This window comes from Diaporthe amygdali (genome assembly GCF_026229845.1).
Source record: "Diaporthe amygdali strain CAA958 chromosome Unknown NODE_40_length_369474_cov_65_526704, whole genome shotgun sequence".
NCBI lineage: Eukaryota > Fungi > Ascomycota > Sordariomycetes > Diaporthales > Diaporthaceae > Diaporthe > Diaporthe amygdali.
In genome coordinates this window covers 318,535-341,979 of record NW_026517060.1, presented here as the reverse complement: position 1 = coordinate 341,979, position 23,445 = coordinate 318,535, and the positions used below count along the sequence as shown (strand labels likewise).

The 23,445-nt window shown below is 53.6% G+C and overlaps 5 protein-coding genes across 5 annotated transcripts; 2 read left to right on the top strand and 3 right to left on the bottom strand.

Annotated features, from left to right (window-relative positions):
* Window positions 1-2,177: 2,177 nt before the first annotated feature.
* Window positions 2,178-3,437, bottom strand: J7T55_007262 (uncharacterized protein; the record flags this gene model as incomplete). The annotated part of the gene is made up of 4 exons (XM_053133973.1): window positions 2,178-2,778; window positions 2,831-2,912; window positions 2,969-3,021; window positions 3,088-3,437. 4 exons carry the CDS (start codon window positions 3,435-3,437, stop codon window positions 2,178-2,180), a joined length of 1,086 nt encoding a protein of 361 aa, XP_052988306.1.
* Window positions 3,438-4,398: 961 nt separating this feature from the next.
* On the bottom strand, window positions 4,399-6,136 carry J7T55_007261 (cellobiohydrolase; the record flags this gene model as incomplete). Its single annotated transcript, XM_053133972.1, has 7 exons — window positions 4,399-4,462; window positions 4,531-4,661; window positions 4,740-4,895; window positions 4,959-5,046; window positions 5,119-5,331; window positions 5,390-5,478; window positions 5,531-6,136. The coding sequence occupies 7 exons, from the start codon at window positions 6,134-6,136 to the stop codon at window positions 4,399-4,401; spliced, it is 1,347 nt and encodes a 448-aa protein (XP_052988305.1).
* A 1,776-nt stretch (window positions 6,137-7,912) lies between these two features.
* Window positions 7,913-8,956, top strand: J7T55_007260 (uncharacterized protein; the record flags this gene model as incomplete). Its single annotated transcript, XM_053133971.1, has 1 exon — window positions 7,913-8,956. One exon carries the CDS (start codon window positions 7,913-7,915, stop codon window positions 8,954-8,956), a length of 1,044 nt encoding a protein of 347 aa, XP_052988304.1.
* Window positions 8,957-10,408: 1,452 nt separating this feature from the next.
* Window positions 10,409-12,739, bottom strand: J7T55_007259 (uncharacterized protein; the record flags this gene model as incomplete). Its single annotated transcript, XM_053133970.1, has 2 exons — window positions 10,409-11,598; window positions 11,653-12,739. The coding sequence occupies 2 exons, from the start codon at window positions 12,737-12,739 to the stop codon at window positions 10,409-10,411; spliced, it is 2,277 nt and encodes a 758-aa protein (XP_052988303.1).
* Window positions 12,740-19,779: 7,040 nt separating this feature from the next.
* On the top strand, window positions 19,780-22,647 carry J7T55_007258 (uncharacterized protein; the record flags this gene model as incomplete). The annotated part of the gene is made up of 1 exon (XM_053133969.1): window positions 19,780-22,647. The coding sequence occupies one exon, from the start codon at window positions 19,780-19,782 to the stop codon at window positions 22,645-22,647; it is 2,868 nt and encodes a 955-aa protein (XP_052988302.1).
* Window positions 22,648-23,445: the final 798 nt, after the last annotated feature.

Here is a 23,445-nt window from a genome sequence, read left to right as displayed (position 1 = left end):
TAGTCGTCATCAGTTTCAGCCGTGATGCCATGCGATTGGAGCTCGATCCAGGCGAGCTGAGCTGGGCGGCAGCTCGAGCTCCAGCTTCGGGTCGATCAACCCTCCGAGCCCGACTGTCCGTTCCCCATCTTCGGGACCGGACCGGCTGCCTACAAACCACAAACTCATACCTCTCTGTGGAGCCTTTTCCTTTATCCGCCAGCTTCAATACCCGACTATAACTCTACGGCTGTTCCTCGTTCAGTCTGGCTGCTCTTCAAGACCTGTTGAGTTTCTGTGACGGATGAACTTTTCGGCAATTGAACACCCCCCCGGCCCAAAAAAAAGGGGTTGGTCTTCTTTTGGCGGGCTTGTAAGCAAAGGCTTGCAAGGCACCAGAATATAGAGGCAATAAATGTATTATAACGAATAGATATAATCTTCCGGTAAATATCATTATCAGTTGGCCTCATCGCCACCATGAAAGAAAGATTGATCCACCATAATTGACAGCTCCAAGTACGTGTCAAGTAATGAATCCAGCTGTCGCCCCTTCCCCTTCCAGGGTATTCAGCAAGGAATTGAATGCGCATTCTTATGCCTTTTATTCGCTGTTTGCAACCGCAATTGAGTGGGTATTCTGATCCGCCGTGCTGCTCTGCCCATGGTGTGGGTGGACGAGAGACGATGCCGAGGCCATGGGGATCTCATCGCGAAAGACAACATTGGATATCGTGGAGACTTTTCGCAATTCTCCATCTCGCGACATTTAGAGTTGCCCACTAACCGAACACACGAGGTTGCCCTTCTCGATCCTTCGGAAACAACTAGGGAGCGAGACCTCAAAGCTGGCGGAGGCCACCACAACATCTCTGCCATACCTGTCTTACCTCTTTCCGGTTCCCGGCCTCTCTTCTTTAATTTTTCCTCCCCCTTCTTTTTCTGTTCCCGTGTTTTCACTTCTTCTCCCACTGTCTTCCTCACAAAGCTCTGATGACTATCTTTGCTCAAGCCAATGTTATACCTTTTAGGTCGTTCCATTCTCCTGAGGCGATCGCATCCACTCCCATTACATCTCCTCCCATTCCATCACATTTCGCTCAGTTCTCCTTTATTTTTTATGTATGTTCACACAACGGTACTCGCATGCACCAGTCTCGCCCTTCACCATGGCAAAATTTGTGCAAGACTTTGCGGAAGTCAAGGTGGAGACGTGTGTAGTTCGCTTTGCCATATTAGGCCTGTACCAAGTCATGTTCTCCACCACTGTGTCAACTATATAGGAATTCTTTTGTCCTGCTTAGTCATAGATGGTTCGATGGTGTAGTTGGTCATCACGTTTGCCTAACACGCAAAAGGTCGCCAGTTCAAGCCTGGCTCGAATCATTTTTTGTTGTTTTGCTCTCTGCTTTGGTTCTTGGTTGGCTCAAGGAGGCTTCGACGTTTTGGTGCCAAGATGAGGTCATTAATTAGTCCACACAGCCACCTGCAGAGCTTGCTTTGGAAAGTCAGGGATATTAGGTAGGCTGAAGGTGCAAAGGGCACGTCTTGTCCGTGGTGTTGGGATACATCGACGCGAGTGAAACTCATAGAGTTGCCACTCTCCTCTCCCGCGAACAGTGATTTACGGCGTCAGTCCATGGTACAGTTTCCCCAATTGCAGAAATTGATGGCAATAGTTTCGTAACCCGGGGCTTTGTTCAAGTGTCTTGGGGCGACGGTTGACATGGCTTTGGGTCTAAATAGTCATATGATTCGCTTTCTCCTGAGTCCTTCTATATTCCTAGGGTGAGAGATACCTCTTTCGTGCTTCATTTTCGGCTCTATCGCGTCAATAAGAGAGTTGAACGTCGTAGCAGCAGAAGCCATGTTTATATGGTCCTTCTCTTGCCGATAGCCTTCGTTGCTGATGCCATTAAAGACCAAGGGGTCGCAAAAGCAAACCGCGAAAGACATGCCATTAAAGAGACAAATTCTCTATTTGGTTTCACGTATTGCGAAGTAATTATTTGAAAGTGCCTTGTATTGGGTCTATGGTATCCGCCGGACATTCTCCCAGTACATTGCTTCCTGAAGTGCAAATCTAGCCAAAGTGAGCATACTCCAAATACAGTAGCATACCGCGTCCCAAACCGCGCAGCGAAAATGAGCCACGCTCTGGTCAACATCAAAGTCTCCAGTCAGATGTTAACTTACAATCAGTACCCCTCTTTCCTGTTCACCTTGTTGGTAAGCTCCTTGCCCTGGCTTAACCGCTGTAGATTCAACTTCACAATTGCCCACACCCGTTCGAAATAACTTTCCGAGGCAGCGCTTATATGAGGCGTGATCACAACATTCTTCGTACTCCACAAAGGATGGCCTTCAGGAAGCGGTTCAGGATCCGTAACGTCCAGCGCCGCACCGCGGATGAGCTCCTTATCGAGAGCCTCGATCAAGTCCTCTGTGTTGACAATAGGGCCACGGGCAATGTTGGAAACAAAAGTCTTTCTTTCCGAAAGCACTTCAAACTCGGGTGTGGAGATCAGACCGGTCGTCTTCTCTGTCAATGGCATCGAGACGACGAGCAGGTCCAAACCGGAGCCGAGGAATTCGTGCAGTTGTTCCTTTGTCTCGCCAAAGAACCATTTTGACGGGAATATACCTTCTGGGTCTCCGAGGCCTGATGGGGCGTATGTATCGTCCTTCTTTGATTCCGGGGTCTTTCGCTCGTGCAGAGTGTATGCGTAGACATCCATTCCAAGAGCTGTGGCCACACGTGCTGTTTGCCTTCCAATAGCTCCGTAGCCCAAGATTCCCCTGTGATATTGTCAGCGGCTTGAGTCCTTTCGTGGTCTGGAGATTCACTTACACCCTCTTCTTCACAGCATCGATTGTCGGCTCCATGCTCCTATCCCACTTGCCCGCTCTTTGTTTGTCAAGGTAGGATGTGACTTTGATGTGGTTAGCCAACCGCTGGATACCTGTATGGCCGCACTTTGGGACTTACGGTGATGTTGAAAGCCCAGAAACGTGGCAATGATCCATTCCGATATTTGCGGCCTATACCCGCCAACTGTCAGCTAGCTCTATAATGAGCAACAACACCCGAAGGAGGTATGAGCTCACCCATGAACGCCGTTTGCGGTGCAGAAAGCTATGTCGGTGTCTTTGTACAGCGGATCCGACACTACCAGGTTTGCGCCAGCCGATGAGAGCTGGACGTACTCAAGGTTTGGCACATCATCCTTGTCAGGCAGACCCTCCCTGTTGTAGCCTGTCACGAGAATTGTCACATCCTTCCACTCCTCCTTCGTGACGTCTTTGACACTACCGATTTGGACTTCCAATCCTGTGTAGCGATCCTTCAGCTCATCTACCTCCTCTTTCGATGGCTTGAATGATGGCAGAGCAACAAGGAGCTTGTGGCCCTTGAGGGTTTTGTTTGGGGGCTTCTCGCCGAACCGAATGAGGGTCATTGTGGGTAGCGTCTCAGAACTCCGGGTAGAAATTGGAGAAACTTGAAGGCCAAGAGTGAAATGCTGGCCAACACAAATATCTTACTTGGAATCGTCAGATTTTAAGCGTGGGTCTAAACGGATTCCGAAAAGAACAGCTTTCCCCGGCAACGTTGGTGAGCGGCAGCAGTCGATATCGACTGCGGGGCTCGGAAGTCGTCAACTCTAACGGCCATGACGCCAGAGCGTTTAGTAATACCAACGGAGATAAGGACGAGCGTTTCAGTGACAGCTCCGTTTTGGGAATGACCACTACCACTCTTCGGCCTTCCCTAAACGGCTGCTCAGCCTATTCATTCCCAAACGATCACTTTCGTGTGCATGCATTTATTATACAGCCAAGGTACCAAGATTTAATACAAAGTACGAAAAAATGCACACATCAACAGTCGATTGTAATAGTTAAGCCGGTCATTCTAGCTCCAAGGCCGCTCCTGGGGACCTGTCTTCAAGCCGTAAATTATAAGAGCCTTTCCCGATATGCCAACCCGAGCAAGTCATTTATTCTCCATACTTGACATGCACGTCTATATGATACAGCCATGTGTACCAAATTGCATGCTATACTGTTGCAGTGCAAACTATAGGAGCAGTAACTGCGATCTCATTTGTTTACATCGATGCGTTCAGAAGGCCAAGTTTTGTTCCAATAACCAAGATAATCAGTAATTCATCTATCAAGAAAATTGAGAGGCCAACCATGAGTATCTGCCTTGGACTAATTAATCTTGCTGAGAGCCCTCTTGCGAGCCAATTTGCATCCATTTTGCCTGCAAGAACCACTCAGATAGTCCAAGACAACAGCTAATATGTCGTAAAGCCACCAAGGTTGAACCCAAGGGGGTTCATCCACGGCGACTTCTGTGTAGAATATACAAAGAAAGCAATGAAACCAAGTCTTTTCCGCAACCTCAGCGTTGTTCTAGATTCCAGCGTCATAAGTAGAGCCAACAGGGCCGAAGCGGATGTTGGACCAAACAACTTGTCTATGATAGCAATAGTGTGAGTAAACCGTGTTCCCTTTATTCTTATGAGCAAGAGTCGCATCACTTACGCGTTAGGGAACTGAGACTCCGTCTCAGCCGGAACTCCAGAAGTCTGTGGGCAGTCGCCACGAGCTGCACCAGGCTGGCCTTCCTTCTCTGGCGGGTAGGTGGAGTCGAGCCACAGCATATTGGCGTAGTGCTGTGTTGTCATACAGTCAGCAAAATATTTCTCGTGGATCGCAATGTTTTGAGGGCAGAAGGAGTGGGGGTGGCTTACGTCGTTCCAGATGGACATGACCAGAACCATGGGGATGTTCAGGGCCTCATTGAGCTTCGAGAAGCCGCCGACTTCCTCAAAGCGGTTGAACTCGTCGAAGACGGTGTGCTGGTTGGAGCAGTACTCGGGTGTGATGTCGGCACTGTCAGAGATGCCCTGGACGAAACATATTAGAACGAGATGACGAGATTTAGCTCATAGCATCTTCATTTGGCCTACCTCGTATGTTGGCGCTGGAATCTCAATGGTCTTGCCGTCCTGGATGAAGAACTGGCTCATCTTGTCGGTCTCGAAGCGAGTGACAACACTATCAACAAACTGTCAATTTAATTCCCTTATTTGTGAGTTAAGAATGCTTATACTCCTGAATGGCACGTACGTGAACTTCTTGGTAGTGTCGACAACCTTGCCTGCGCCGTAGAAGTCGGTGTTGCCCATGCGGTATGGGTTGTAGTCGCAGCCATTGGCATCGCAGAGGCCAGCAAAGCGATCTTCCGAATAGGTTCCTCCACACTCTGTCGTCTCACAAACGTGGTACTCGTTGTTCTCGCATGGATGAGGAGTCAGGGCAAAGGAGTGGGAATTGGATTCCCTGTTGACCATCAGTTAGGTTTACTAATCCCTTGAAATCCCTGAGTTACTGCACTCACCAGACGTCAATCTCGGCACAGCATGCACCGAAAGGACCAACTCCAGAGTTAGGGTCACTGGTTGATGCTTGCCACCCTTCGATGTTTGCCTATGAACCTGTTAGCACCTCGGCTACCTGGAGTAAATTGACAAGTACTTACACGACCTCCGACGAACTTGAGGTCACGCGCACATTGAGAGTCGCAGTATCCAGTCCCATACTTGGCACCAGCAGAGTTGCTCGGGTACGAAGCGACACCCCCGTCCTCCTCCATGGCGACAAAGTACAGCGCTGAGTTCAGGCCACACTCAACAGTGGACAAGTCGACGTCAAAGGCAAACTCGTTGCCCAACAGGGTGAACATCTGGTACTTGTCGGCGCCGTTCATCAGGTAGAATCGCGAGCCGACGTTCTTTCCATATTCATGCTCAGTGACGAACTTGAGCGTGAGGGCGTCGCCACTGGTCGAAGCGCCATACGTTGTGCCGTAGTCCGCACCCTCGTAGGCGCATTCCTCGGCGCAGCCGTCAGCGGTCGAACAGGCACCTGTCCATTCATTTCCCTCGTAGCAACCCTCGCTTCCATCGACGGTGTGTAGCCATCGCCAGTTGGCGTCGATCACCACCTCGGCGTTGGTATTGGTGCATGAGCCAGACGCGCAGTTTTGCCACGTGAATTGGGGATGAGTCTCGGGCTCTAGAGTGCCTGCCTGCTGAGCTTCGACTCCAGCTACGAGGAGAGTGAGGATAGTGGTCTTTGAAATCATAATGAATGTCTGTCAAATATTCTAATGCCGGTGAATTGTGTGTGGCAGGCTGTTAGCTCATTGAATGCAGCGTCATGGCGACGGTCATGTTTATATAGGTTTCAGTGGTGGTCCTGTGAATCCGTTCGCGACAATCACGGAGGCAACTGAAATGCTGAATCAGTTTGACCGGACAATTCCATCTGAGAGCCAAGAGTGCTCATTTTGATGAGATCTCCTGCATGTAAAGTGCCAACGCGGAGGGACGGGTTCTCAACCGTCGCCAAGTACGCGCGTTTGGTGCTCACGTCCATGTCCACTGTTTCCCAAACAGAGAAGGATCATCGCCGAAGGGAAAAGCAAAACATCTCTCAGGGGCTGTCCTACCCCGGATTCAGCTACCGGATTGCAACCACGGAGGGAGTGCTCGCGGTCTCGGCAGCCTCGGCGTACTCGGCGTACTTGGCGGCCGAAGCTTGTTTGAATATGAGAATATCCGGTCATGCGATCGGGCTCAGGACTCCCAAGCAAAGACCAACAAGTGGAGCACAACACGGTAAAACGCTCCGGGTGGTCCATTAATGGCGATAACAACTGACGACTGATTCACGATCTTCCTCCTGGCCGCTGTTCAAGGATCGGCAATCGGGTGATTGCCTCTAATTTCAGTACTACCGGCTTCCGCTAAGCGTCCCGGATCAGAATGCAACTCTTCTTCGCGTGAGTGGATGTCATGCCAACACTGCATATGTGGATGTTGTGGACCCAGAACCAGCTGTAACGCAACGTCTGTGTAAGCGCCTGGGGTCTGAGAACTGTGCTGGTTGCATTTTTGATCAAGGAATAGTCCACCAATGTCATACTGGCTTGTCACAGCCGAGAATTATGGCTTGGTAGTCCAGGCAGTCTCGCGTACTATCATAATATGACAGCCAGCACTCTTGTTGCATACACCTGAGCATCCACGGATCTTTGCCCGAGCTTCCGCATTCACAGGAAGCTCAGTGTACATGGATCTGCGTGCCAACTGAATTGACATCCAACCAGCCCGATGCCATCTCAAGATTCACAATTTCATCTTCCGTGGCGCCGACGTCTTCGTGGTCAACCCGCAGACCACTCAAATAGCCGCAGGGCTACACGCCATCAAGTGTCCATGCCGAGCAATCAATGCACTCTTCAAGCATAGCAATGATAAGACTCACGAGGCTTTGCCAGCCTGATATAGACTTGACGTCCCCTCGCAGTTTAGCGAAATTGGGAGGCATTCTCCTCTCGTCATATCAATCGCCTCTGGTCAATTAGATAGTCCAATATCCTCAGTCTTCACAGCCAATCAGTTGCTGTACCTACCTTGGCAGACTTTAGCAGTTGCAGCTGCCATCGATGTAGTGGCGTTGCGGGGTTAGAACAATGTTGAGGAGCCTCACTCAGCCCTATGTTATTTACAAGTAGGCAGTAGAGTGCATCTCTAGCAATAGTGGTCAGGCAGGGATGACTCTGTGAAAGTTGAAAGCTAGGGAAATCCCCGCACTAAGAACGGCTCACATGTGTCGTTTCTCCAACCAGCCTCGGCGAGGAATTGAGCATGAAGCCAGACCCCGACGGATAGTCGCGAGGAATAACCTTTGTTAGGTAGTCGTTGCGAGGAACGAGGTTGAAGCAGCACTTGAGCAGTAATAGTGTCTGCAGTCTCAAAAACCCGTAATAATAACCTCGTTCTGGGCGCCACATATTTTTTGCCGTCTCGCGAAAAGCTCTTTGAAGTTGATTCTGGGCCCAACAGCAGGTAGAAAGATGTCTTCCACTAGCACCACCACAAAGTCCCATAATGGCGACAATAGGTCAAAGGACCCAGCACTTGTCCCAGTGACTTATTATCCCCTGCGCACACAGCAACAACATGCCCAAATGAAACAGCGCATGGCCGGCAAACCCTATGCGCACTTTTTCCACGATTCGCCGCTCTACATCCGGCGTGAAGCGCTGGATGCCATCCCTCGGCCCATCAGCAACCCAGAGAAGAACGTCCTACCTCTATCACAGATTCGCAAGCTGCTAGAGCCGGGAGACCATTCCGTCGAGAATGGTTGGTATGTCTACCCTGACGGGACAGGCTACGTGACCTCCAAGACGCAGTTCCCAGGGTGCACGGGCGAAATGATCGACTGGTGGTTCTGGTGGCACAGCGTCGAAGGGGAAAGATACGCACTATGGTATCCGTACAACCACTGCGACGCCAATTCCACGTATTCGAGGTGGACCACGAGTCAATTCACGCCTACAGCCAAAAGAGACTCGAGTACAGGCAAGACTTTACCTATCCTTGAGAGGGAGGATGTATCTCACCGACACAAGTGGCTCGGCTCGACGCACACTGTGAGTGAGTTCATTGGCCCGCTGCACATGAAGCTCCGGATAGAGTTCAAGGAGCCGAGTTACTTTGGTCTGGGAACGTGGGAGGAGCTGCAGAAGGCGGGATACGAGGCGGCCGTCTGTGGGCTCCTGTGGGACAAGTCACTCCCGTTGAAGGTTGGTGACATGATCCACCTGTGGAGGAAGACCGAAGACGGGCTGGAACTCAGGAGCCGATATTACCTTGCTCATCAGGTGTACGTGGACATCTTCGGGCTCAAGGTCTTCGTCGATTGGATCGGTGGCCTTCTGGGCATCAAGCAGGCTGCAGCGGGTGAGAAGGTTGCCTATGAGCAACTTTTACATGACCAGACCGAGTTCACGAATCTGGCGAGCTTTCTCCCTGAGATATTTCGGGAGTTTGGAGAGCAGAAAAAGCAGGGCATACCCACGGTAGCATCAAAATCACCGAGGGCTCGGATATGAAAACCACTTCAGTGGAGCATTAATTACTGATAGGTCTATGCTTTCAGCACCCGATAATTACATTTGTGTACAAAATGAATCTCTACAAGAAATTCACTGCATCAGCATTAGAAAACCTACACCGAAACTCCTGGGGGAGTTCTGGTGCGTCGTTAGCAGAAAGAAAATACGACGTCGTAAGTTTGAATCCTCCTCTACACACACTCGGAAAGTTCCGCTACCATCGCCCTGGACGGTCAGAGGGTGTCAAAAGCGTACAGAATCACTTTGCATATAGAAACCAGTGGACTGGGAACTAATCTCATTATAATTTCTCATACGACCCAAAGTTGCCATCAAACCACAATGCAACCAGAAAGAGGGCAAAACACTCACAGAACACCATCCAGCACGAAACCAAAAACTGCCGAAATCCAATACCTCATCATAACAGCAAGAAACACAGACGAGCAAGGAGACAGAGAGAAGGAGGGTCTTTGAATTATGTCTTTGAGGGGGTTGTTGAAAGAGCAGATACTACAAAATGAACAAGAACACACACACACACAAGAAAGCAGCAGGAGCCCCACACAACCAAGAAACTTTCTAAATGGAGGAGAACGCACGCACGCGCACACATACATGTACCTTGGCTTTTTGAGGGCCCGCTGTTCTTTGAGAGAAAATATGTTCTTGCTGTCCATCCATCTTTCAACCCCCCGCTGTGCCTTTTGCATGCAAATGTACCATCCGTCCGTCCATCCATCAGTCCCCAATGCGCTCACTGCCTTTTAACTTGATCCAAAGTTGAGAGACCCCAGAGACTCCTGTGCTCTTCTATCATTGCTGCCATGTCCGTTCCGGTGCAAATTCCCATTAAACATCTAGCTTGCCAGACAGGTCCAGTCCGCTGTGGTCTAGAGAATAACCAACAACCCCCCCAGGCTTCCAGGCTGGCTGCGACAAAAGGCCACAGACTTGCTCATGGAAAGAGGGAAAGCGAAGGGGGGAAACCATAAATGGGGATATATTCCTACACTGTGGAACCGCCGATGGCCCTTTCCATGTACTGTTCCCAGGGTGATAACTCCCGAGTTGCAATAATGACCCAGAGGGAAAGGAATCCAGCCAAACATGTGATCATGGATGTTCTTCTAGATGAAGAAACGTGTTGTTCTCGAAGGAAGCTTGCAGCCTCTTTGCCTCTGCCGCCAGTAGATCAAAACCAGAATCACACCCTGACTGACTGGCTGACAGACAGACAGATGTACACACCCCCGCGCACACGCCGGCACACCCTCCTCTCTTTGATTTCCGTAGTGCTGAAACTTGTCAAACCGCAATTCCTTGAACCAGATCCAGAACACCACGAAAGATTTGAAATTCCACTTCGAGACAAACCAAACAAAACGTAAGATTCCAACACAGGCGCCCCACACGGCCTAATGACTGCTGCAGAAGGGATGGTGTGCTTCATCGGCCCGAGAAATCGGAAGATTCTGGCAGGACCTTCTTGTCCTTCCTCGCCTTGATGGCGACTTCTGCCATGAGGTGCATATGGTCGGACGGGAAGTGGTACGTGGGGAAACCGGGCACCCGCTTGAGATATTCCATGTCAGGGGGTCCCAGCAGGGACACCACCTCTAGCGAGTTGCTCGAATACCAGATGTAGTCGATGACCCCTTCGAAAGTGGGGACGTAATTCGTAAAGGGCATTTGGTCCGCAGAGTGCATCAGCTGAGAGTAAGAGGACCGCAGGTTGAACGGATGCTCAATGCCGTCCCGGGTAAAGTTGCCATATTGCCGTTCACCGAAATCCGGGTGGTTGGGCTCAACCCGTCCCTTCGACAGGAGCTCATAAACGGAGCTGTCGTAGGTGGAGTTGTAATCGCCACAAACGAAGAGCGGGATATCTGTGTTGTTTCGGTACTCTTGAGACGGCGCCGGTTCGGGCATAGCCTCACGTTCCTCCCCCTCTTGAGCGAGCTGGATGAACTTCTTGTCTCGACAAGCCGGCCACCGTGCATACTTCTCGGCATGCTTGGTGACGCTGTCTATCAAGATGGCCGTCTGAATTAACTTGACATCGGCCAGCTCGGGCTCCCATGCGAGATGGGCGTTCGCCACAATCATCCGTGACCCTGTCTGTCGGCTCTCGAAGAAACAGATCATTCCTATGTTGTCCTTGGGCATGACACGGTTGAAGATGTCATGCTGAGTCTTCATGTCGGGCCGGTTGATGGCGATGTTCTGGAAATCGATCATCTGCTTGTCCAGAAGTATGTACTTCTTCGCCTTGTAGAAGACAGCGCATCCGTCAACCGCATTGGCCTCCTTGCCGCCCATGATCTTGGCTTTCGATCGCGAGAACTGAACGCCTTTGTAGCCGTCGGCAGCTAGTTCTGGGCTGAAGACCTCATTCATCGCGTCCACCGATACCTCCTGCAGACACACAACGTCGGCGTCCCGCTCGCGTATTTCCTGGAGTATGGCGTCTTTCCGGTATTCCCAGGACAAGGCCCCAGTCGGTGTGTACCCGTACATGGTCGTCGTCGAATACTTTTCGCAGAGGATATTCCATGTCAGGACTTTGATGCGTTCCAAAGTCGGGGGGCTGTCTGGGTTGAAAACGATGATGGGTCTAGGATTCGGGGGAAGAGGCACTGTTTACTAAAGTTAGCGAGAGACCAATCGGAATTTCGGATGTTATGACTGACCAGGTGCTTGTTCACGGAGAAGGCTGATGAGGCTCTTTGTGCCCTTCTCCATGATCTCCTGCTTCAGGTCATTCTCCAGCGGGTTGCCTTCGATGCCCAGCATCTCCAAGTTGAATAGATGGCCTAGTTCGTACGGCAGCGACCGAATCTGATTGTCAAACAGGTACAGCTGCTTAAGCGAGGTACACATGCCGATCTCGGGCGGAATTTCGTGGATCTGGTTGTGCGACAAGTCGAGCAGTGTGAGACACCTAAGTTGGCCAAACTCCTCGGGAATCCGCGTCAGATTATTCGAGGCAAGGTACAATTCTTTGAGAAAGCTGTAATTGAAACACGGCGTCGCTAGGTTGCGCAGTCCCTGGCCACTCATGTCGAGATTGAACCAATCCTGCCGTTCGTCCGTTTTCTCGACCATGTGAGGGCGCCTGACTCCAGCATCGTCGTCACCTTCGACTTGATTTGTGGTTGATGTTGCGGTGACAGAAGGACCGATGCCCCTATTTTCTGCGGCCTTGAGGCGAGCAAAGTAGTGCCCTTGATGCTGGTCGACTACGGCACCGTGTGCTCTCTGCGAATCCTTATGCGCCCTCAGTTGCGCTGCCCATTCATCGTTGATTTGTTGTGCTTGACCACCTCTTGTTGTACCAGGGTGACCATTTGGGACGTTGTTGTTCGTGTATGGGCTGGCGTTCGGCATCACGCCGCTTGAGTAGCCGGAAGCGTGACCCATGGACCCAGCATGGCCAGAGTGGTCAGGTTGTATCCCCTGGTGGTGCGAGGCATGGCCATACTGGTGTGAGGGGTTGGAGGGGTGGCTGTAGAGCATGGGCATGCCGCGCGATGAGGCGGAAGGCCCGCCATTAAGGCGGGAGTTGGGCCCCGGTTGGTGGCCCGAGTTGTACATGCCTTGGGCGGAGCGGGCTTGAGAGCCGAGGTCTGGAGACTTGGAGGCGGGACGCGAGCTTGGAGAGACGTGGCTGAGGAGCGTGTTCAGGAGGGTTTGGTTCGCGAGCGGGTTTTTCGGTGTGGGCTGTACGTAGATGAGGTTGCCAAGGTGCTGCTGGAGGTACTGATAACCATCTGCCATTTAGCTACCATGGGTGACGGCCGAGGGAGAGACCAGGCACGGGCAAGGAAGTTCGGCGAGGCGGGTGCTGAAGGTAGCACTGCTGAGCATGCGATGTATCGGTTTCGAGGGAGCAACGTCGGAATCGGTGTCGGCGCATGGGAGATTCGACGTGATGGGGCTTCGGCATAGAGAAGCTCGCAGGCGAGAGGAGCAGCGAAGCTGGCTGTCGATCTTGTCCTCGAGGTCAAGACCCCATTCACCGGCGTGAGATCGAGTGTTGTCTCCGAGTGGGATGGGATTCGGCCGAGGGAGCCAGCGTGTTTGTCACAGCTGACTCGTTGTCATCGAGGGAAGCAGCTCAGCAGGGGAGGCAGTTGGGCAGTGCAAACGGCGCAAAAGGCTGGTGCAAATGGATGTTGTTTTTTGTATGTATTCTGCTTGATGGAACGGGTCGTCGAATCACACACTAGGAGAGTGGAGGATTGTCAGCTTCGGCCACGTCCAGGTCAACTTCTGGCTAGGAGTCCTGATGTATGGAGGGCCACTCCGGTGGAGGACAGTAGGTGGGCTGGCTGGGGCTGTTTGTTTGGGTTGGATGGAGGGGAATCAGTCAGTCCCTGGGAGCTGCAGCACCAGCACTGGATGGCTGCTGGTGACTGGCCCAGGAGGTGGGAATCACCACTCACCCCGATAATGAATGTTTGCCGCGGCCGACAATGTTGTATGAGATGGTCAATGGATACTTTGGATCGTGATAGATATAAGCTTCTTCTGGTTTTGCCTCGCTCTGCCGATGTCTCAACATCACCCGTTGGCCTAGACCACTTCACCCAGCCCGCCTCCTGCCTGCCACCCCAAGCGCAGAGTCAGCAGGGGGCCCGAGCTCCAAATCCTGCCACGTGACATTTACGTAATCCTGGTCGAGCCACCTCAGGGGGGAGGAAGCTGGAGCAGACTTGGCTGCAATTGAGTATGCACAGTACGGTTTCCATTGCCTTCTGCTTCGAATAGGGGCTGTGATGTCCACTCACCTCTGACGTCCAATGTTGCTCCACATTGGGCTGCTGCTATTGTTGCTGCTCTGCTGTTGATGTTGTCATCAGCACCCCAGATACCAGCAATTGACCCACCAAAGCAAGCACTCCGGCGAGTAAGAAGCACGTGCTTGTGCTCAGACTTGCTGTCGGCAAAGCTCCATGACCTGTCACGACTCACGTGGAATGTGAACTACATGTTTGAGAAACATCAGACTACATGATCTTTTCAACTGGCCAGCAGCTGAAACCCGGTTGCGAACACGGGCTAAATGTACTGGCAATTAGGGAGAACAGCCTTTCATGTGTGGCTGTAATGCCTCAACTCCTTTCAGCAGTCCCTGTGCAATGAGCAGATGGGATGCTTGGGCATGAAGTGCAGGTACATTAGCATGCGTGCAAGTAGAAGAGATGAAGAATGTCTCTTTCACGGTAGTCGACCTCACAAAATTGCAGATAGTGGACTTAACAGAACTCCGAGCATATATGATGTTCTCTTTTGACAAGCTCAGATGCCGAGGTAAGTACAAGCCACAAGTACACAAGATTCTTAATGAATTATACACCGCTTTGGTGATTACGACGTTTTCTTCCGGCTTGCTTCACTCGAAAGAACAAAACACCAATGCAGGCTCAATAGTATTCCATGCTCAGTCCATAGTGGACATGGTTGTTGCTCTGACCTGAAATCACCGATGCGCTTTCTGCGCCCTCTCCGCTCTCAAATACCTAGGTATGCTAGCCTGCTGGCCAGTTGCTGTACATAGTACCTAAGCATAAATGAAGATGCCAGTTTTCCCAAAATCGCATATAGTGGTGATCGTCAAACCACTTGATCTCAACATCAGAATTATTAAAACTGCTGCCAAAGGACACCCCTGGACTTTGTTATTGGTCAGGTGCATGCAGCCAGACTGATCGGTGTTGTCCATGTATTTACATGAAACACACATGCCATGCCTCGATATTAAGAATTCTGATAAGACCATTGGTTGCTAGTCAATTGCAGAGAGTTGTGAGACATCTCGAAGATAGAATTCGTGTTCAAACGAGGTTGGTTGATGATAATAAGGCTGAATAATTCAAATTCATTAGGCAAACACTTCAACCCACCATTTTTCCCGTTTCAAATTTGAGAAGTGACATGAGCAGCCATCAATGGCTGGCTAGAATTTCCAGCTGGGCGTGGAAAACGACAGTCACTTCGTCTTCTCAATCGTATCTAGTTCCACCACAACGGTTGACTGACGCCAAAGTAAGATCGGGCAACTTCCCCACTCATCATTCCTTGGTAGGTTTATACCGGGCGGAAACAGTTCAAAGCACTCGCCGTACAATTCATGCTGAAAATTCCTGAACGAGCTTGTTTACTGTCGTGGACATCGCGAAGTATGCAACTGGTTTTACTTCAGCCTATCGAGGACAATACGTTTTGAAACGCATTGACGACCAGATTGTCCGCGTCTTTAGGCTTAATGGAGCCGCATGTCGGATGAGTGTTTTGCCACAACGGCAATGGAAGAGGCTCGAGTGCAGCAAGATGTCCTTTGGTTGCTGTCGTGGCTGGAGGCCTTTCGCCATTCGATATCTTCGCGTCCACTCATGCATAAGAGACCAATGTTCTCACCCGTACCCATCTATGGTGCCAGTGGAGCATCTGTAATTCTTTTGGGCGACGGAGCATCAGTCTGGCTTGTGGGGTAAGCTCACACTCTTCAGGAGGAAATGTGGGCTGCAGTGCAGGAGCTAGCTGTGCTTGTCTCAGGCGCTGCTTTTGCGTCGAGGAAATCCTGCGATCATCCTTTGGTTTTCACATTTGGAATCCGGCAAGACGGATCGAGGAGTGGCACAGTAATCACAGCTGGGGTGTCATCAATTGATCCCAATGTCAATCTCCGGTGCATCAGCCTAGGTTGGTAATTGAGTCATCATGGGTTGGAAAGAGTGACCACAACCTAATTAAGAGATGGTGATAACCGAAAAAAGCCATTTTTAGTACAAGGACAAAACACTTTATTCCGTGCTTCATTTCGGAAGGAGAAGATGTCATTGAAGATCTCTTAATATCCTTCTAAGGTACTGGGGCACTCGCACAGCGGCACTTCGTCGGTTTCTTCATTGACCCATCCTCATCATTCTGCCATCAATACCGTCGAGGTCCCAAGGGGGGAAATGTGCTGTCGTTCGATGGGAGTCTCACGATACTCGGCGCGTACAGCAGTAGTGCTGATACTGGTTTTCGAGAACGGCCCGATACGAGTTCTGCGTAAGCCAATGGCCGGCCATGGCGGCTACCTGGCGGCAGCAAGACCAGTCGCTTCTTCGTATTTGCCAGTTATCTCCAGCTCCTTTCATTCAAGCCAAGTCGTGAAGGCCATTGGCAGACGGCGGTCCAGAAGACAGATAATACCATCAATCGCATGAATAGCCTTCAGCCGACGTAGCCACGGTTAGCAAGAGCTTTTTAGAGAAATTGAGCTTCGCATCCCGGCATGTCTGTCCCAAAGACGAGTATACCAACTCTTGGGTAATGTAGCCAATGGATCAAGACTGCAAATTTAACATTTGCTGCCGAGGAGCCGCATCACGGTTTCGTCACGCGCCGAGGCAGGCTGTATTTTCGGAGTCTATCGTCATAGCCTGATCTCACGCCCCAGCCGGTCCGTAAATGCCAAAGTCTTTGCTGTGCCATTTGCGAGCATAAACCCTACCTGTACGGGGTCGGCTCCCTTTCCCGGCTCGCTTTCGCTTAGTGCCCTGACAGCTACCCACGCTTATGAGTAGCCCGCCTCGACAAACGCAGCTGAATCCGCCGTCGTGGGCTGGGAGAATAACCAACCGACACCACGTCGCCGGGGACAAGTTCCACCCCATGGGGATATTGCCGCAAAGTCCCTCCTTTGCAAGTAGCCCAGCGTTAGAAATATCCCGCAGGCCCAGGACAATCAAACCCCCATGGCAGACACTGCCGAGCCTCTCCGAGAGCCGGCCGACCCCAGAGGAAGGGGACGGGACCAGCCTGGGTAGCAAGACTAGGGCATACCACGGAGATCCTCCGTAGATCAATGGAACTCCATCGAAAATCACAACGGTCCATTGGAATCCGTCCGGCCGGGTGGACTGTCAGTCGGAGGACCCCTGCGCTAGCCCAGACCACAGCTGCTACAAATTGATCCTAGAAGGGGGGCCAAAGGCATGACTGGAGGATGCGATGTCCCCGATGCCTCCGTGGAGGGATTTTGTGCTGTCAGGTATGGGAGGTCAATTCCTCGGAATGCTGTCCAACAACATGACGCGCCTGGGCAGACACATGCATTGTAATGGTATTGTAAGCAGGTAGTCAGTCGAGCCCTAGGGCTACTAGAGGCCTTGCGGGCTGCAAGAGGGCTCTAAGAATAACGGCGTGCAGACGCTGGGTCGGACGCATGCGACGATAATCTAAAGGCGGGGAGGATCGAGGATCGAGGATCGCGCGCGCAAGACACAGGCACCTGCGCTGCGCTGCACTGCGCTGCGCACTGCACACTGACTGCACAGCACAGACCGGTGTGCCAACCATTCTTTGCCATACCTTGGTACAGATAGATAATGCCAGAGAGGCGGGACACTATTGAGACCCAATCACGGCGGCGAGGCTTGCGTAGAGCTCTCCTGTCGACCCGGACAGAGCAAGCGGCCGGACCGTCGAGCCAAAGACCAACAAATATCTAGGTATTTCCCCGAAAGGGGCTAAGCGTATATAGGCTGGAGGGGGCCCGTCAATTACGGAGCGGGGCATTCCTTTCTTTTTGGACTTGGTTCTGGATTTGGTTCTGGATCTGGCTCTGGCACCGGCCTCTTTTTGTTTTTTCATGTGGCTTGATGTGGCAGCTGCTGCAGGGGCCGGATGGGAAGAAGCAGAAAGGGCTTCCCCTGGCTCCACCATGCAACGGGCTGCCGTCGAATTTCAAGGTTGGCAGCAGGTTGGCAGGTTGGCATCATTGGCAGGAGGCGGCACATACTGTCGTCAGCAAGTACGTAACTGCAGCAGCAGAGCAGCAGGACTGGCGTGAAGTACGAGCCGACAAGTGCCTAGCTGTGCCCTAGCTGTGTGTGTCGAAGGGAGGGTGTCACAACATGGGGGCCAAGGACGAGAAGGGGAGGGCTAGAGCATAGCTGGGTAGTAGATGGAGATGACTGGTGAGACGACGCCTTGGGGCAGCCACAACAGATTGGCCGCCTCGGATATATAGAAGACAGGCAGGATGCGCATGTGCTTACCATCCAGGCGGGTCTTGAGAGGACCTTTTGTTTTCCTCCTCGGTTGCTGGAAACAGCTGCCTGTCAGTTGAATATTTCTGATTGGTATTTGTCTTGTCGAGGCGCTCGTCATCTTGCCCATATCTTCGTCTGGCCACTCCACACCAAATAACTTACCTGACTGACTTGCACAGTATTTCCTCGATCAACTGATTCAGCTCTACCATCGCCCTCACGCCCCTTGATCTTAGCACTGCAACATAATAACGTTAAAACATTATACTCTATCCACTTGATGTCATGTACGATTCAAGCAGATAGACCGAGATTGCCGTCGAGATACCCCGCAGTGCGTTGCGGCGCCTTGAGAGCCATTGATCTCGGCCGCTTGAACCTTGCTACCCTAGGACTGGAACTGGAACGGTGATATGGGCTGCAGAGCATGAGCTTGAAGGTGTGAAAGAGGATTGTGTTTCGGGCGACAACACAACACAGCGCACCGACGGTGTAACCAAACCAGCAGCCATCGAACCAAAACCAACAGGCCGACTTGGATGGGAATTAGGGACGTACGGTCATGGATCCGAAAGCTACAGCTACAGCCCTGAACCTGAACGGATACACAGATCAGCAACAAGCCTCCACAACCAAATTTAATCGGTTGCAATTGCATCATCGCTATCACCATCGCCATCACCATCATCATCATCATCACTGCCACTGCCATTGTCATCTATGCACCAGCCTTTCCACAGGCGAGGAGTGAAAAGCACCGCACGGTTCATCACGTGGTCACCAGATCATCGAATATCGTGAGGCCTGGGCGACAGGTTATCCGATCCGAAGCGAGCAAGGGCAAGAGATTGCCGACGACCTTAGCAGAGGAAAAAAATCCGCCTAGCCTGACAGTGGCAGGCTGCAAGGGACGACACCCGATTGATCACCGCAGTGACACCACTCAAGACTGTAAGGGTCCCCACCCGGGGAGGCAATCCGGAGTCCAATTTTGGGACCTGACGGACTGCAGACTGGGACAGGGCACCGAAGCCTTCCGGACGGCGGACAGGGAGGGAAAACAGCCGAGGGGGCTGCATAAATCCTCACCACCTTTCACTTGCATTGCTGACAAGCAGACTGCCCCTGCGCCTGCAACTGCTGTGGCAGAGCTCGAGACCTGAAGAAGAGACGAGCCATTGACCGATAGATATACTGCACACAGAAGAGTCAGGGCACAAGAACAGACACAGACTCAGACACAGACACAAACACAGGCTCAGACTCGGCTGCAGGCTTTCTCGAGGAATCGGATCAAAGGCCAATCGACTCCACTGAGTGCTATCACGGCTCGGTCACACAACAAGATCACAAGCACGTGGGATGATCCTCGTCAACTCTGGCCCTCGACCGAAGAGACTCCTTCTCGACCCACGGGCCTCGTCGGGGCGGGCGGGCGATCAAACCTCAGCCCAATCAGACGGCCAAGGAGGGCAGAGAAATCTCCAGCAAGACCTTGACGGTGGGGACTATTGACCGGCCTATTTCTCTGATTTGATATCTGGAGGTGTGGAGCACCACATTGTGGTTGCTGGCAGGCTGGTCAGTGGTACCATACTGTACGGGTAATAAGTCTAAGAGAGCCTGGCTGCCTGTGCCTGGGAGGGAGGGAGTAGCGAGTAGTGCACGGCGAGGGAGGGGGGTCTGCTGTGAGCGATACCACCCACCAGGGCGGGATCTGATCCTAAGCAGAAAGAAGCTTAAGCTGGTTCCCAAGGTTTGAGGTTCGAGATGGAATACGCTTGGGGCATAGCAGCCAGCAAGACGCCGTTTCCGGCCGAGTTTGCAGCGGCGGCGAGGTCAAAGCCAAAGGGCGACGTCTCCTCGTCGCTGCCGCAGCCGCCGCCGCCGCCGTCAAAGACGACGACCTCGACCTCAGCCTCCGTCTCTGCCTCTGCCTCTGCCTCTGCCTCTGCCTCTTCGACCAAGGCCCCGCGAGCTGCTCCTCCCAGCCCGCCCCTGCCGTCGTCGTCCAGGTCGAGCTCCACCCGGCCGAATCGCCTGCGGATTCCTGGCCACTCCAGACCAAGCAGCTCCTCCAGCCCCAGATCCGGATCCAGGGATCAGGGCTGCGCAGACTCAGAGGCATTGATGAGTCCGGACTCGCTCTCGCCCTCGACAGGCCTCCTCGCACACGAGCTCCTCTCGCGCGTCTCGTCACATCCTTCTACCCCGTCTGCCCCGTCTGCACTGACACACGACGACCGACGCCGCCCCGCCAGTGCAACTCTCAGTAGCCATCTCCATCGCAGTCGCAGCCGAAGTGGTCGCAGTGGCCGCAGCAGTAGCACCACTGGCACTGCAACCAACACCACCAATACCACTCCCAGGGCCCAGCAGCAGAGACCCTCATCTACCTCGGCGGCTGTTGGCTCCGCCAGGGCCACCAACTCGGCCGCCACCTCCTCGTCCCTGACCTTCCACGACAAGCAGCTGCCCGCCCTCCCGAACGAGGCGTCCACGTCGTCCTCGTCTTCGTCTCCACGGCGAGCAGAGGCCTGGGACGCCATTGACGAATATGGTGACCGTGTCTCCACGTCCTCGGGGCCTCTGTTGAGCCGTGCTTCCACCAACAACAACACCCTGTCATACACAGACGGAGGATCCCATCGGGACCGGGACTGGCAGGGGGACCACAACAACGCTGCCGCCTCGGCTACGGCTCCTCTCCTGTCAGCAATAACGTCAGGCCCTCCTTCAACGCAGCATCGCAGACCCCCCTCCTTGAAGCCCAGCAGCTCCACCGCGGTGTGTGACAATTCCAAGAAATCTAGGAGCCCCCTTTCCTTCTCCCGGAGCCGCGCACAACACCAACACCAATCCCACCACAACCAATCCCACCTCCACCACCACCAACCCAACAACCCCGACAGCGGTGCCAGCCACAGATTGGTGCAAAATCACGAGCTGAGCAGCCGCAAGCCACTGAGCACAGCCTGGGCCAATGCGGCATCTCCCTCGCCCTCGCCCTCGACCTCGACCTCGACCGACCCCCCTGCCCGCAAGCGTGACCGGAGACAGTCCAATCATGCCACCATGGTCGGGACAGAGAGCATCATCTCCTCCTCTCGCACCGAAAGCGTGGCCGAGTCCATCGGCGGCCGCACCATAATGTCCAGCGAGCCGCCCTACAGAGAAGGAGACGGCTCGTCGACCAAGTCGCTGTTCCGCCCCAGCAGGCCCTATGTCACCAAGAGCAATGGCCGCACCTACCTCGCCGACCCGACCCTGGCCTACCCCCTGCCCGTCGACCTCCACGAGATGCACCGCCAGTCCCTCCGCACGCTGCTCCTCTTCCAGCTCTTCGGCGGCCCGCTGTGCTCGCCCTTCTTCAACAACAAGCCGCCCACGCGCGTGCTCGACGTCGGCTGCTCCTACGGCTTCTGGAGCATGATGTGCCACTCGTACTACTCGCGCAAGGGCTTCCCCAACGTCCAGTTCACCGGCCTGGACATCGCGGCGCTGGGCGGCATCGCGGGCACGCCGCACGCCACGGGCCACGGCCCCAAGGACCGGCTGTCGCCGGGCCCGGCCTCGACGTCGGCGTCGGCGTCCCACTGGGCGGAGCAGCCACCAGACAAGAACATGCGGTGGAACTTTGTGCAGCACGACCTGCGGCAGCTGCCGCTGCCCTTCGCCGAGGGCGAGTTCGACGTCATCATGTGCAAGGACATGTCCATGGCCGTGCACACGGACCACTTCCCGCTCATCATCGACGACTTCATGCGCATCCTCAAGCCCGGCGGCGCCCTCGAGATCTGGGAGTGCGACCACCCCATCCGCATGCTGCGGCCCCACGTGCCCGACACGCCCGCCACGGGGCCCGGCGCGGCGCCACCGCCGACGCCGAACCCGGACGACTCCTCAGCCGAAGATGGCGGCGCGGCAGACAAGCCCGCCGCCGAGGACGCCGCCAGCACGCCCAGCACGCCCGCAACAGCGACCGCGACCTCCAGCAAGAAGGCCGACTACGAGAAGGAGGTGGCGGAGCTCGGGGCGTACGTGATCAACAACAACACGCCGCTGTCGGGCCCGCAGAACAACTACCTGATCGAGTACAACGGGTGGGTGAACAAGTACATGGACGCGCACCGGCTGCTGGCGTTCCCGTGCGCCAACGTCGGCGCCCTGATGGTGCAGGAGCCGCTGCTGACCAACCAGGGCTCGAAACGGCTGGCCGTGCCGCTGTCCGAGGTGCGCTGGGAGCGCGAGGGCGTCGGCGGCGTCGTCACCAAGGACGGCAAGAGCTACATCGACACCACCAAGGCCATCGGCAAGGCGGCGGCCGCCGGCGGCGGCGTCGGCGGGAAGCGCGGGTCGAGCGCCGGCGTCGGCGACGGGGAGGACGGGGCGGGCAGCAAGAAGGGCAAGGCGCTCAGCGCGGGCCAGCTCGCGCTGCGGCAGGCCGCGCTGCAGACGGTGGTGCAGTTCATCGAGGGCCTGGAGCCGGCGCTGCGCGATGTCAGCGGCAAGAAGCCCGACGAGTGGGACACGTGGATGGGCAAGCTCATGAAGGAGCTCATCGAGCGCGACGGCACCAGCTGCGGCGAGTGCCTCGAGGTCGGCGCCTGGTGGGCCCGAAAGGTGCAGGACCCTTGATGGGGCTTGCGGTATTTTATAATTGGGCGAATCTTGTCTCCTTTTTACCTTGTATACTCTCTTCTCTTTATTGTTCAGGAGGGGGAAATGAAGGGAGCAAGAATGCCCATGACTTGTGGGAGGCCTTTCTGATTCTTCTTGGCGGGTGTGGTGTATTTGCTTTTTCCCGACCACTATTATTGGGAGGTAAACACATGCGCGCGAGCTCGTCTATCTACTACATATCCATCCACCTTACATATCCAGCCCTCACGACCCGCGCCTTGACGCCTCTCCGGGTCAGAGTTCACCACGATACCCGTTGTCCACGCCCTTCGAGCCTCGGTCAGGCCGCGTCATATCGTTTCCTCAGCGTTCGATAGCGTTTGAGGTAGTACCTATATATCACAGAACGAGTAACGGCAGCTGTCAGCGCATCTTTTCATGTCTACTATCACCATACTCTACACTTATTTTCAACACATAGAAAGCAGGAGGGAAGGAAGGAACGCAAAAGGGAAAGGGGAAAGTTTGAATATGTGACAGATTTGAGATCTGGCTTCAGGTCTAGCTCGGCCGCTTGACCATGTCATACGGGTGGCTTTTTCGTGCTTGCATGCGTTGCATAGGGTCGAGCAGGACGGCGATCTCGTGCTTATTATACCGTTGAGGGCGTGGACGAGCTAGCATGCTACGAACGGGGCATTATGACCCAGAGCACACATGAATGCATGCTTGTATGTACGTATAGAAATGTGTTCATATGTGTACGTCGTTCGTGTTCTCCACCCGGGGACTGTGCACCATGCACGATTGTGA